This window comes from Papio anubis, chromosome 13 (genome assembly GCF_008728515.1).
Source record: "Papio anubis isolate 15944 chromosome 13, Panubis1.0, whole genome shotgun sequence".
In the NCBI taxonomy this organism is placed as follows: domain Eukaryota; kingdom Metazoa; phylum Chordata; class Mammalia; order Primates; family Cercopithecidae; genus Papio; species Papio anubis.
This window is the reverse complement of record NC_044988.1, coordinates 82,912,270-82,925,230: the sequence shown is the minus strand read 5'-3', so window position 1 is coordinate 82,925,230 and position 12,961 is coordinate 82,912,270. Positions and strand designations below refer to the sequence as shown.

Below are 12,961 nucleotides of genomic sequence, written 5' to 3'. Positions count from 1 at the left end.
TGCAAAAATACCTAGCATAGAGTCCAATTTTGTAAAACAAAACGATACATTTCTCATAGTTATACCTTTTTAAAATAGCTAAGATGCCACACTCCTCACTCCAGGGAGTGGGATTTTAATTGATACATTTTGATTTAATGTGTATTATATTTGCAATCACTGTTACTTTTGTAATTTAAAGATATAGAATATATATTAAAAGATGGCTTGGCTTCTTGAGTGTAGCACAAATACAGAGGCTTGAGGAAATCTGGGCTGCAGAGACAACAGGGAGATGTCCCTGAAGGAGCTCTCAGGGGCTTTGGCTTCTCCGATGGGGCCCAAACATGAAGATTCCAGAATCCTGGGCTATAAGGCATCTTGGTGGTGACCCTAACTCTTCCCACCACAGGCCTGTCTCAATGCAGCCCAAGAGAAGCCTTCATGTGTTGAACGCTTACTTTCTGCTCAGTGGATCCTCACTTGTAAATAACACCACTGCCCTCATTTACAGACGAGGACCCTAGAGATCAGAGAGGTTAAGTGACCTGTCCATGGCCACACAGCCAGGGACCATTACCCAGGTATGGCTGACCTAAAGCTCTTACTATACAGAGAGGTACCAATGTGCCTACAGCTGTTCAGTTCCTGAATGTGAAAGAATCCAGAGACCAAACAGAAGGAGCAAATGAGGCAAAAATAAATAATAATAATAATAATAATAATAATGTTAAGAAAAGAGGGGAAGAAAATGACCCAAGAGCTCAGAAGGAGTCAAGGAATTGGTTGTCTGAGAAGACTTCAAAGTCTGAGCGATGGAAAGAAGGCTCTAAACTAGCCAGAAACACAAGGCAAACACCCTCAGAGTCCCACAAAACGTGTCTTCCCTGACTCAAGGGAAATCTGGTAGTCACCTCCAGACCCAGAGGGAGGCTGGCAGGGCAAGGGCTAGAGCCAACAATCTGTCAGGAGCCTAGAAAGTTAAAAAAAAAAGAAAAGAAAAACAAAACAAAACAAAACAAAAAAACAGCCCAGGCCCAGAGAGGGGTGGAAGTAGGGCAAGTGGGAGGAGCCACCAGCAACTGGGGAAGAACCATGAGCAAGGTGAGAAAAGGCCCAGGCCACCACTCTGGCTCAGATTCCCAGGGCTGAGAATATGGTCTAGACAGGAAGTGATTAAGACATAAATGAAAAATTTCCCAAAGGTTGGGTCAGGGAAAGGCCAGAACTGGCACACAGCTAGAGGCAGAGCAGAGGGGCAAGCGCGCCAGGGAGGGCATGTAGACTCCCCCATCTCACCAGCACCAGCAGGGGCCACAGCAGTCCATGGGAGAGTGATGCCCATCTCCATGGCCCAATCACCTGTCGCGTTCCACAGCAGGCCACAGGGGTCACCCGGTGTCTTTCCCACACTTGCTCCAGGGACACATCTGATTTTCCAAAGGGTCAGAGTTGAGGGACCACTTGGTAAGGGGGTCCTTACCACTTGGAGGGTGGCTTCTCCCAAGTGGCCCTAATCAAGCTTCTTCTTGGGAATCTGACCTAAGAGCAGGGTTTACTGAAAACACATTGGTGCCTTAGTTAATGGTAAACTCCATGAGTCAGTGTGTAAAGGGAGGGTGTGTCTGTCTTGTGCTTCATGGTATTCCCAGAACCTCGAACAGGGTGATAGACCTCAGGGCACGTTAATCAAGTCTATTACTTCTGCAAGGGGGTGTGATGAGGGTAGTTCATGGTGTGGGACTGGATCAGCTCACAGATGTTAGCAAACTTGAGTATGCCCAGAGAAGTGATGGGACAAAGAACCAAGGAGGAACATTCCACATATAAAGATTTCTGTTGAGTGTAAGGGAGAATGCTCTACAATTTAGCCCTCCCCAGTAACAAAACCACTGCTCTAATGGCTACCCTAGAAGATTCAAGCAGAATTAAATCAGAAATTAAATCAGAAAACCATTTAACTGGAAAGTTATAAGGAAGCAGTTAGAATGGATGACTCCTGAAAGCCTAACCAACGCTGAAATTTTATGAATTTATCCAAATCCCTTTGAATTTTTTTTTTTTTTTTTTTTTTTGGTGTGAGTAGCATGACAGGGTGCCCAGATCTACATGTTTGGTTGCTATCATACTTCAAGAAAAAGGAATATATTAATATTTATTTTACTTGTCTTCAAATTGCTTCCTTCAATCTTCAAGGCGAAGGGAAAGGAGTTTCTTTGTTCTATGATTCCAGAGATCTATAAAACAGGGTTTTTGGACGAATTGCAACTGTCACAAGGCTCTGGCTTCAGCTTGTGTTCCTTAGTTTGTCTTTATGCAGACATGCCAGAAGCAGTGTGGGGTCATGGAAAGCATCGCTGAGCCAGAAAGACCAGAGTGCTAATCCCGGCTCCATTCCTTACCAGCCTGGAGACTCTTGGGTCCCGGTGAATCTCACTGGAGCCTCAGTTGCCTCAACTACAGAGTGGGGACAATCGTGCCTCTCATGGGGGTGCTGCAAGAGCTAATTGGGGTCAAGTACGTAAAATGCATACACAATGAGGATACACAGTAAGTGCTCAATGTTTGCAGATTCAAGGGTAAGTGCACAAACAGAAGAGTGAATTTAGACTTATGTATACGTTTCAGGGTGGCTGCCATCTCTAACTGGCTTCTTGTGAGTCTGGTGAATTTAGGGCCACACCTCAATTTCTGACCCTTGGATGCCTGACTTAGCTCCACTACGCTCTCATTCACCAAATGTGGCTCTAAGTGACTTCTCATCCCTAAAACTGAAATCCCTCCCAACAGATGAAGTTTTACTCCTACTGAGACAATTCAGAAGATATGCAAAGATTTTTAAGTTCCCGAAGTTTGCAAAGTTCCCAAGAAGAGGTTCGGAGAAGGGGAGGTCCAGACACACAGCAGACAATAGCGAGCGGTGGAAGGGAGCATGCAGCCCCCCAGGGCACTCCCTTGAAAAAGATAATGTGCATTTGGAATAGATGAGTTCCAGTCCAGTCTGCTTACTTAAAAAACAAATCAACCTCCTGCTTCAGCCACAGTCACACATAGTGTCCCAGAAGGCTGAGGTTTAAAGGGTCCTTAGAGACCAACCTCTGACCCTGCCCTTACTGCCTCAAATACACACATACTGCTGCTGCTGCTCAGATGGGAAGACTGAGGAAGAAGGAAGAAATCACATGTGAGCCAGCAGCAGAGCTGGGTCTCGATATAGACTTCCTGTCTCCAAGTTTCCTGATCTTTCCACTACCCCAAGCTGCCACTCGGCTCAGCCAAGGCAGCTCTACACTGGCGCCTGATCTGCAAAGAGTCTGCTACCCTCACCCCATGGCCCCAGGTAGCCAGGGCAGAGCCCAGGGCTCTAACTTCTATACCCAAGTAGTTTTAAGCTCAGAGACTGAACTGGCCAGCTCCGGGGTTGTGTGGATGAATGAAGTTCTCCCAATTAGAGAAAAACATCCCAGGCCAGCTCCCAGAAGGGTGGCACAGCTCCCATGTCAGCACCCTGCTGGGAGAGCTAGAACCCAGGCGAAATCATAGACTCGTCTCTCAGAAGAGGATGTGGGATTTGGGTTAATACAGACAGGCCCAGAAAACTTGGGTAAACTGATGCTGGTCTAAAAATTCACTTCGGCTAATAGCTTTACTCTTCCCACCACCAAAGTTACCCCCCACAGCCAGGGTAAATTGCCATCTCTTCTGCTCCTGAGAGGAAGGTGGGGTAAACAATGGGGTGTCTTTAGGGGCTGGGGAAACCTTCTAACCATCAAAGAAGGATTCAACAGCTTTGAAAAGAGATGTACAAGAAAAAGCTGTAGCCTTTGCTAGGGAGAGTGGAGGAGTCCATTTCAGGTCTCCCCTACCTTGAGAGTGTACACTTCTAAGATACTCAGAAAGAGACCCAAGTGAGGGTCCTGGAGGATGCCAATGAAGCCCACAGAGAAAGCCCCCTAAAAAACGCAGGTGAAAGTCTTACCTGGGCAGCCTTGTTCCTCCCTTCGTACAGCAGCAGCTCCTCTGACAGCAGGAGGGTCCGGGCAGGGTTACAGAGATCTAGAGGCTGGAAATAAAGCAGGCTGAGTGGGCAGTTCAAAAAGAGGCTGGGTGAGGAGCTGGGGGGAGGAAGCGGCAGCTTGTCAAAGCCAGCCACAGAGAACCCTCTGACCCAGAGAAGACTGTCAGCCCGCCACCAACCCAAGAACCCACACACCCCCTCATACATAAGATGGAAACAGAAAGACAGACGCTGCTGTACTGTGGAACTGTTGCTGCCACCTTCCCCATCAACCCTCTCCGTGAGAGCTACACTCACTGACAGGAAGTCTAACCACAGGCTTAGGCCCTCTGCAGTCCTCAGTCCCAGCTCCCACCCCACACTGCACTGGGTTCCTGGGCCCTCCCAGCCCCTGCCATCCCCCATCTATCCTGTTCATGCCTCACAGGACTAGGAGGCATCCTGAGAGCCACATGCCACGAGATTTGGTCACTTGAGTTCCTTCAAGGCCAGGCCAGTCCCTGCTCTGCATTCATAACACACTTGAACTGACTGTCTCCTTCTCAGCCAATCCCCATAGCGTCAATTCACACCCAAACCTCTCACCCTATTCCATCACCTTGCCTAGCCCAGCCCAGAGGAAGCTCCCTAAGCTCTGGATTACCCAGCAGCACTTGTCCTTATGACTGTATATTTCTAACATGGCTTCTAAGTACATGCCATCAAGTAAGGTACTTGAAGGAAGATCATGAAACAAACAGCAAGCTGGACCTGAAATCCCAGCTACTTGGGAGGCTGAGGTGGAAGGATCATTTGAGGCCAGGAGCTTGAGGTTACAGTGAGCTATGATCATACCACTGCACTCCAGCCTGGGGGACAGAGCGAGAGACTGTCTCTTGAATAAAAATAGTTTCTTATACAAATATTAAAATGAATATGAAAATTAGACACAGGCCGGGTGCGGTGGTTCATGCCTGTAATCTCAGCACTTTGGGAGGCTGAGGCTGGTGGATCATCTGAGGTCAGGAGTTCAAGACCAGCCTGGCCAACATGGTAAAACCCCATCTCTACTAAAACTACAAAAAATTAGCTGGGCATGGTGGTGGGCACCTGTAATCCCAGCTACTTGGGAGGCTGAGGCAGGAGAATCGCTTGAACCTGGGAGGTGGAGGTTGCAGTGAGCCGAGATCGCGCCATTGCACTCCAGCCTGGGCAACAAGAGCGAAACTCCGTCTCAAAAAAAAAAAAAAAAAAAAAAAGAAAGAAAATTAGACATTGTAGATGCCAAGAACTTTGTGTCGCATGCTAAGACAGAGAAGAGACCAACAGAAAGGCCAAGGCCAGGACCTGCTGACAGAGTTGTCTAAGGGGAGGCATGTGAGCTCCCAGAGATGTGTTGCATCCTAACAAAGTGTGCCTACTGGACAGTGACAGGCCCAGACTGGGATGCCAGGGAGACCAGAGAGGCATAGGCAGAAATGAAGCCCTTGGGGCCAAGTCACGTCTATGCTGCTGGTAAGATGATAAACCATTAGAATCTTCCTGCAAAGCAATTTGTCAATATGTATAAAGAGTCTTTAAAATGTTTATGACCCATGACCCAGTCATTTCCCTTTCAGCAATCTCTCCCAAGGAAAATAATCAGAGAGGCAATCCATGAGCAAGGATTTTCATCACAGTGTTATTTACGATAGCAAAATAGTAGACAGAAGTATCTGAATACAGAACTGGTTAAATAAATACAGTATACTCACATAATAGAAGAGAGGGCAACTACCATAAAACACAGAACATTTAGTGGTGTGGGAAAGGTTCATGCTACAATTTTCATTTTAAAAAGGCAACATGACATAAAATATAGAATAAGATCTGTTTTTTAATGTGTACATGCACACAGAAAAGATGCTGAAATGTTCACACTATCATATCTGGGTGTTGGAATAAATAAAGGTTTTCGGGTTTTGTTTTATTTTGTTTTGTTTTTTTGAGACAGAATCTCACTCTGTCTCCTAGGCTGGAGTGCAGTGGTATGATCTCGGCTCACTGCAACCTTCGCCCCCCAGGTTCAAGTGATTCTCCTGCCTCAGACTCCCGAATAGCTAGGATTACAGGCATCTGCCACCGCGCCCAGCTAATTTTTTTGTAGTTTTAGTAGAGACGGGGTTTTACTGTCTTGGCCAGGCTGGTCTTGTACTCCTGACCTCAAATGATCCACTCACCTAGGCCTCCCAAAGTGCTGGGATTACCGAGCCACCATGCCCGGTCCAATAAAGGTTATTTTTAAAGAGAAAGAGAGATAAATGGGGAGGAAGAGGGGAAAGAAGAAGAGGCTGGAGTACAGTGTTATGATCATAGCTCTCTGTAACCTCAAACTCCTGGCCTCAAATGATCCTTCCACCTCAGCCTCCCAAGTAACTGGGATTTCAGGCCCAGCTTGCTGTTCATTTCATTATCTTTCTTCAAGCATTTTGTTTGACGTTGGAGAATAAGAGAGATCTAGTGAATGGCAGGCCACCAGTGAATACAGGTCAAATATGTTTGCAGAGACCAGGGAGACCAGATAAGCCACAGACCCCAAGGGTCGCCCCTCAGTTGTTTCCAAATAAAAAAACCACTGGGTGAGCCAGGGAGTGGGAGCATCAGCAAACAGGCCCTGTGACATGGCAACAAGCAGCTGGGGTCCACCTGCCCTGTCCCCAGAGAAAGGGGAGGCAAGGTAGGGGAAGGAGAGGACCCTTTCCTTGCTGGGCTCCCCCGGCCTCACTTTTTCCTGTGTATCTCCCTGGAAATCTCTGCTCCCTCAGTATAAGCCCCTAGAATCCTGTGCATCTAAAGCTACTTATCTTTCCCAAAACGGGGCCCTCAGTCCTGGGATAAGGCATCATCCCTGAGTCCTGGGGCAAGGGCCCTCCTCTTTCTCCGTTCCTCCTGAGGGAACCCTTAGGACCAGTCACGGGCTTACCTGAACAAAGACGGGGAACACCAGGACTTTAGGGGCCAGGGTGACATAGGTGCCGTAGCTTGAGTGCGTGGCATGCGGCCTCACGACTGGGCAGTTTTGGTAGTTCCCATGGCCCTTCATGGTCTGCACTGTCTTCATCAGCCGTGACTTCTTCCCCAGGCCCGTGTAGGACTTCCCTTTACTGGGACTCCCTGATTCTGTGAAACAGAGATGGGGGACTATGAGACATTTTCATCACTCCTGCAAAGGTGTCCCCTCTGTAGAAACGGGACACGGACTCATTCTGTCAACAACCACTTACTGAGCAGCTACTTTGTGCCAGGTCCTGCGCATGATGCGAAACACAGGGAGGCCTCACATGGGCTCGGGCCTCAAGGAATTCCCTCACGCTCTAGTGAGAGACGTTGACACGTGAGAAAGCAAGTTCAGGGCTAGCACAGCGCTGGGCACTACCAGCTATGACGGAGGCAGCATGCTCCACCTGCTGCCCCAGGCCTGGATCGGACTTTCCAGTTCAGCCTTACGCTTTTAAAAATCAAGAAATCGCTCATATTTGAAAAATCAGAAGATCTGGCCTCACTGAGCCCACAGTCCCATGTGGAACAATCAGTTAGAGCAGAGTGTGTGACCAGCCTGTGTGGCAGGGCACACGCTCTCCTCACCAGACCCCCACACCATTCCCACTACTCCCTGCACAACCTCAGCCCAGCCCAACCTGTTTCCTCCCTCCCTGCCCCACAGACAAAAATCCACAGCAGCAGCAGCAGAGACCAAAGGCTTTCCCAGGATGTACTGGAGTCCGCCCTCTGCAGCCAAGGGAGCTAGAGCAGCCTGGCCCACTCCAGTCAGTCTAGAATAAGGAGTAGCACTTGCTGCCCCAGGTCACAGTAAAGCACACAAGCTTCGAAGCCAGGTGGCTGTGCTCAATCCTGCTCCCCTGCTTACCAGCTGGGTGAGCTTGGGCAACTTATTTCACCCTCAGAGTCTTGATTTCCTCAACTGTAATAACAGTGCCAAGCTCACTGGGTTACAGTGAGGATTAAATGAAATGCTCTAAGTGAAGTCTTTGGAACAGTGCCTGGAACCTAGTAAGTGTGTGATAAAAGTTAGCTGCTAACTCGTTGTTTTGTTGTTGTGATTTCTCCACTTGGAAAAGCAAGTTTGGGAGTCAGGTGCCCCGTAGGACTCTGGGAGTCCCAGGCTTCACTGTATTCAGGAGGTACTCCAGCTTGGCCACCAACTCACAAATCATTGTAATCATAAGGAAAGACAGAGAGAGAAACAGAGAAACAAGGCCACCCCCAGGAAGGAGAGCAGAAGCTGTAATGGCGGTGGGAGGGGTCCCTCTTTGAGGGCACACTGATGGACACACACCCCTCACCCTGAACAAGGGATGGTGCCCAGGTTTTTTGTTGTTTTTTGTTTGTTTGTTTGAGATGGAGTTTCGCTCTTGTTGTCCAGGCTGCAGTGCAATGGCCAATCTCGGCTCACTGCAACCTCCGCCTCCCAGGTTCAAGTGATTCTCCTGCCTCAGTCTCCCAAGTAGCCGGGATTACAGGCATGCGCCACCACACCTGGCTAATTTTGTATTTTTAGTAGAGACAGGGTTTCTCCATGTTGGTCAGGCTGGCCTTGAACTCCCGACCTCAGGTGATCTGCCCACCTCAGCCTCCCAAAGTGCTGGAATTACAGGCATGAGCCACCATGCCCAGCCTGTGCACAGGTTTTTATCACGTCCCATCTAGTGGGCAGAGGGACAAAACACAAAGTCGCTAAAAAGTCAGGGGTTCCTGGACCAAGCAGGTGGGAAGGAAACTCCAGAGCAGTCAGGGGAAACTCCACACACTCCTGGGCCCCTTCTAAGGCATTCCTGCTACTGCGTGGCAACTACCAGGTCCTCAGTGACCTGGGTGCCCAGCCTGGTCCCGGGCACAGGCCTCCTTCTGCTGCCAGCAGCCCTGGCCGCGACGGGGGAGCCAGTGGCCTGACCCCAGCTATACCTCAGGGAAGCTCCCCACCAACGCGCACCCACAGTGTCGGAGGAAAAACTCACCTCAGAAGGTTTCACACTTGCTTCCTCCTCCCACCGCCTGCCCCTTCTCACTGAGCAAGGTGAGAAAAACAAGTTGACTCCCCCCATGCCCCTGACAAGTGACCACTGATCATAGACGAATCTGGGGGCAGTGCTCAAACCACCATAACTCAAACCACTTCCTGCCTCTTCTGTGAGTCACACAGAGAGGAGTAGAATGAGCATGAGCTCAGGATGGGCACAGGAGGAACAGACACAAGGAAGATGTCACATAGCTCCTTGTCTGATCTGGCCCTGCACATCAGCCCCAGAGGGGTGTGTGCTGCCAGGCCCTGGACCCTTTGCTTAAAGCACCATCCTGAGTCTCAAGATCCTCACTGAATTTGAGTTGGATAAGACACCCAAGCTTGATCACTGACTTCCCAAGTCAGAGACAGTCTGTGTAACCCTGAACAGCTTCCTTCCTTCTCTGAATCAAAGTTTTCTCCACTTTGAAGTGGAGATAATACTGATTGCTGCCTTGCTTGCCCCAGGGCCAGTGGGAGGTTCACACAAGAGACCTGACGGAAGAGAGCTTGGTGGATTGTACCACAGTGTGAGTAGTCAGGGCATTATCACAAACCCTGAGCCTCCAAGTAATCCACCTATCAGGGCTAGTAGAAGGACAGGCAAGGCTGCTGGGTCTCAAACTGTGCTGTGAATGAAACCCCAAGGCCAGCCTGGATCTAGACAGTCTAATTTAACATGGTCAAGCCTAGAGCAGAGAAGGCAAAACCATGCAGGACTGACAAGTAGGTGACTGGAGCAAAATAGACCAAAATTAAAGATGGGTACCCTTTGTAGATGCCAAAATCTGGGTCCTGGGCCCCCAGTCTCAGATTAAAAAATTGATTTCTTCCCTTCTCTAGCTCAGGAGCCCAGGGCTGTCACAGAATCCTCACCAAGGGCCTCACCTAAAGCAACCAACACATAACTCTGCCTTCAGAGAGGAAAAGTTGGCTCAGCCCCATTTGGTAGACAAGGAAACTGAGGTCTGGAATGGTAGGGTGACTGGTCATTTGGTCAGTAAATTATACAAGGCAGGATTAACCCAACCCATGCAGCAGTCATGCCCTCGTGTCCAATCTCCACCCACCCCTGGACAATATGTGGCCAGTGGGAGTGGCTCTGGCTCTGCAAAACTGATTTTTTTTTTTTTTTTTTTTTATAGAACAGTACAGCTTGCAACCCAGTTACCGAGCTCTGTGAAGGCAAACTCATTTACTTCCCACCTGCTACCGATGTCTGGTCCAAACCCCCATATCACCCTTTTTTCCTCCAACACCTGCTTCACTGACCAAATACAGTAATTACAGGGCTCTGCTCCCAGATTCTGAGGCGAGCCCTGGCAGCCACCCTGCCCTGACAGTGGCAAATCTGAGGCCAGGTCACCTTTACAGGGCAGGGACAATGCCAAGGACACCAGCAGCCCTGGGAAACATGCCAACCACAGCCAGGCAGGCACTCCAGGCTCCGGAAGGGCACCAGACCCTATTCAACTCAGGATGGCTTAACTCTCCCTTCTATTCAACTCAGGATGACCCAATACTCCTGAAGGGCTATGTCTTGGCAGCCCAGCCAGAGGAGGGGGACTGAGAAGCCAGCACCCTGGTGACAGCCTTAACCTCTGGACAACCCCAAGTGTGTTTAAGGGAAATTATGTGCCCTGAATTTCACCCTTTCCTCTGAATCCTAAAACTATGAGCTACAAAGACTTCATCCCTGGTAAAGAGTGAAGATTTATTATTATGAAGAATACATAAAGTCAAGATCTTAACACAATATATTCAAAGAGCTACCATGGTTATTAATATCATCATCATTTCCTCACTTGTCCCTTTCCCCATGGCTCATATGACTGTGCTCTTGCTGACTTACTATGTATTATACTCTCAGAGGGGAATGCAACATGGATACAGACTAGGAGCACAGCAGGGACACACAGAGGTACCTCTAAAACTGAGAAGGGATCAACCCCAGACACCAGCTGTGTGCATGGGCCCACTCCAGGCAGCACACTTCTCCAGTCCCCCTCCTCCATGACCAGACTCCAAAGCCTCAGAGGCAACCCAAGTCATTCTCCTTCAGTCAGTCACACAACCAAAATTCTACTGAGTATCTGCTATCTGCCAGGCCCTGCGTCCTGCACTGGACCTACACAAATGAGCCAGGCCCAATCCTTAACCCTAATGAAGTCCCTATTGAGCAGCGGCATCTCCACTCTAACCTAATGTGCCAACCAAAAGCTTTTTAAAAACTCATCGTTGATGGAATACTACTCAGCCATTAAAAAAAAAGGAATGAATTAACGGCATTTGCAGCGACCTGGATGAGATTGGAGACTATTTTTCTAAGTGAAGTAACTCGGGAATGAAAAACCAAACATTGTATGTTCTCAACGATACATGGGAGCTAAGTTGAGGATACAAAGGCATAAGAATGATACAATGGACTTTGGGGACTTAGGGGGAAGGGTGGGAGGGGGGCTAGGGATAAAAGACTACAAATAGGGTGCAGTGGATACTGCTCAGGTTATGGGTGCACCAAAATTTCACAAATCACCACTAAAAATCTTACTCATGTAACCAAATACCACCTGTACCCCAAGAATCTTTGGAAAAATAAAAAATAAAAATAAAACTCATCATTGAATTGCTGTGGGACTTCTCCCCAGAAGGAACACAGATTTATTTCCAACTGACCAGGCTCAACTGCCCAAATGCCCTAGACCGGAGAGAAAGGTGTCTTCCATCAGCGTTCCTGAGCCTGATAGGAGTGCTTTACACACGCAAAAGGCACAAGCACTTTTCCAACTACCCCTATAAGCATCGCCTTCACACCACTGAGAGAGGAACAGCAAGGAAAAAAGTCTATGAGTGGCTAAGCAAAAGCCACTGTCAAGGAAGGCGGTCCAGACACCAGATGGACTTCTGAGTCAAAGCTCTCTGGCAGGCACTTGAAGGATCTCAAGGATTGCCCAGCCAGCTTCAGCCTCAAGACCGATATCTCAGCCTTCCTGGGAAAAGAAAGTGGTTTTGAGCTCAGCCTCCATCCCGATTTTAAAAGCCAAAGAAGAATCCATCCAACAGCAGAGACATCTGTGCATTTCAAAGACAGCTACCCTCTGTATAGCATCTCTCAGTATACAGGCAACTACTCACAACCATTCTCTCATGGGATCCTCCCAACAACGCTCTGAGGTAGGAATTATTGACCCCATTTTATAAATGAAGAAACTGAGGCTCAGCGAGGGGACATGATTTTTTTTTTTTTAGACAGAGTCTGTCTCTGTCACCCAGGCTGGAGTGCAGTGGCATGATCTTGGCTCGCTGCGACCTCCGCCTCGCAGGTTCAAGTGATTCTCCTGCCTCAGCCTCCCGAGTAGCTGGGACTATTGGTGTGCACCACCACGTCCAGCTAATTTTTGTATTTTTAGTAGAGAACGGGGTTTCACTGTGTTAGCCAGGATGGTCTCAATCACCTGACCTGGTGATCCACCCACCTTGGCCTCCCAAAGTGCTGGGATTACAGGCATGAATCACCATGCCCAGCTGAGGGGACATGATTTACTCAAAATCACATAGTTAGAACTCTAACTCAAGACCTCCCAGCTCCACGCTCCATGACTCCCTTCCATGCAAGCCCAACCACATTGCCTCTGGCACCTAACATATATCAGCTGCTTAGTAAAATTGGATGAATCTCAGTTGAATGCCTGAGGCCTGGACACACTGTCTCTTAAATTGCCCTGGTAAGATCCCCTCTCCTCCTTCTTAGTTCTGGCTTCAAGGAAGAAAGACATTGGTTCCGTGAGGGAGAGAAGGTACCACATGGAAAGAGAGTCTGTGTCGATAGGCTAAGTGACCTTGACTCCATTGGAAAGGCCTCAGAACTCAGGGGCAGAGGCTGGGCCAGGCCTTAGCTGATTCTTGATGTCTCTCTGAGCTAGGAG

General features: G+C 48.7%; 1 protein-coding gene across 7 annotated transcripts in view; it reads right to left on the bottom strand.

Annotated features, from left to right (window-relative positions):
- RGS3 (regulator of G protein signaling 3) overlaps positions 1-12,961 on the bottom strand; it is a 134,676-nt gene that overhangs the window by 73,648 nt on the left and 48,067 nt on the right. For 6 of the 7 annotated variants that reach the window (XM_021927235.2, XM_021927237.2, XM_009188226.4 and 3 more), the window contains 2 exons: positions 6,939-7,135; positions 3,959-4,042 (listed from right to left, as the gene is read on the bottom strand). In XM_021927235.2, coding sequence (XP_021782927.1) covers positions 3,959-4,042; positions 6,939-7,135 — 281 coding nt within the window. Of the gene's footprint in view, positions 1-3,958; positions 4,043-4,202; positions 4,312-6,938; positions 7,136-12,961 lie in introns of those variants that run through there. The other variant, XM_021927238.2, reaches the window with a different exon arrangement.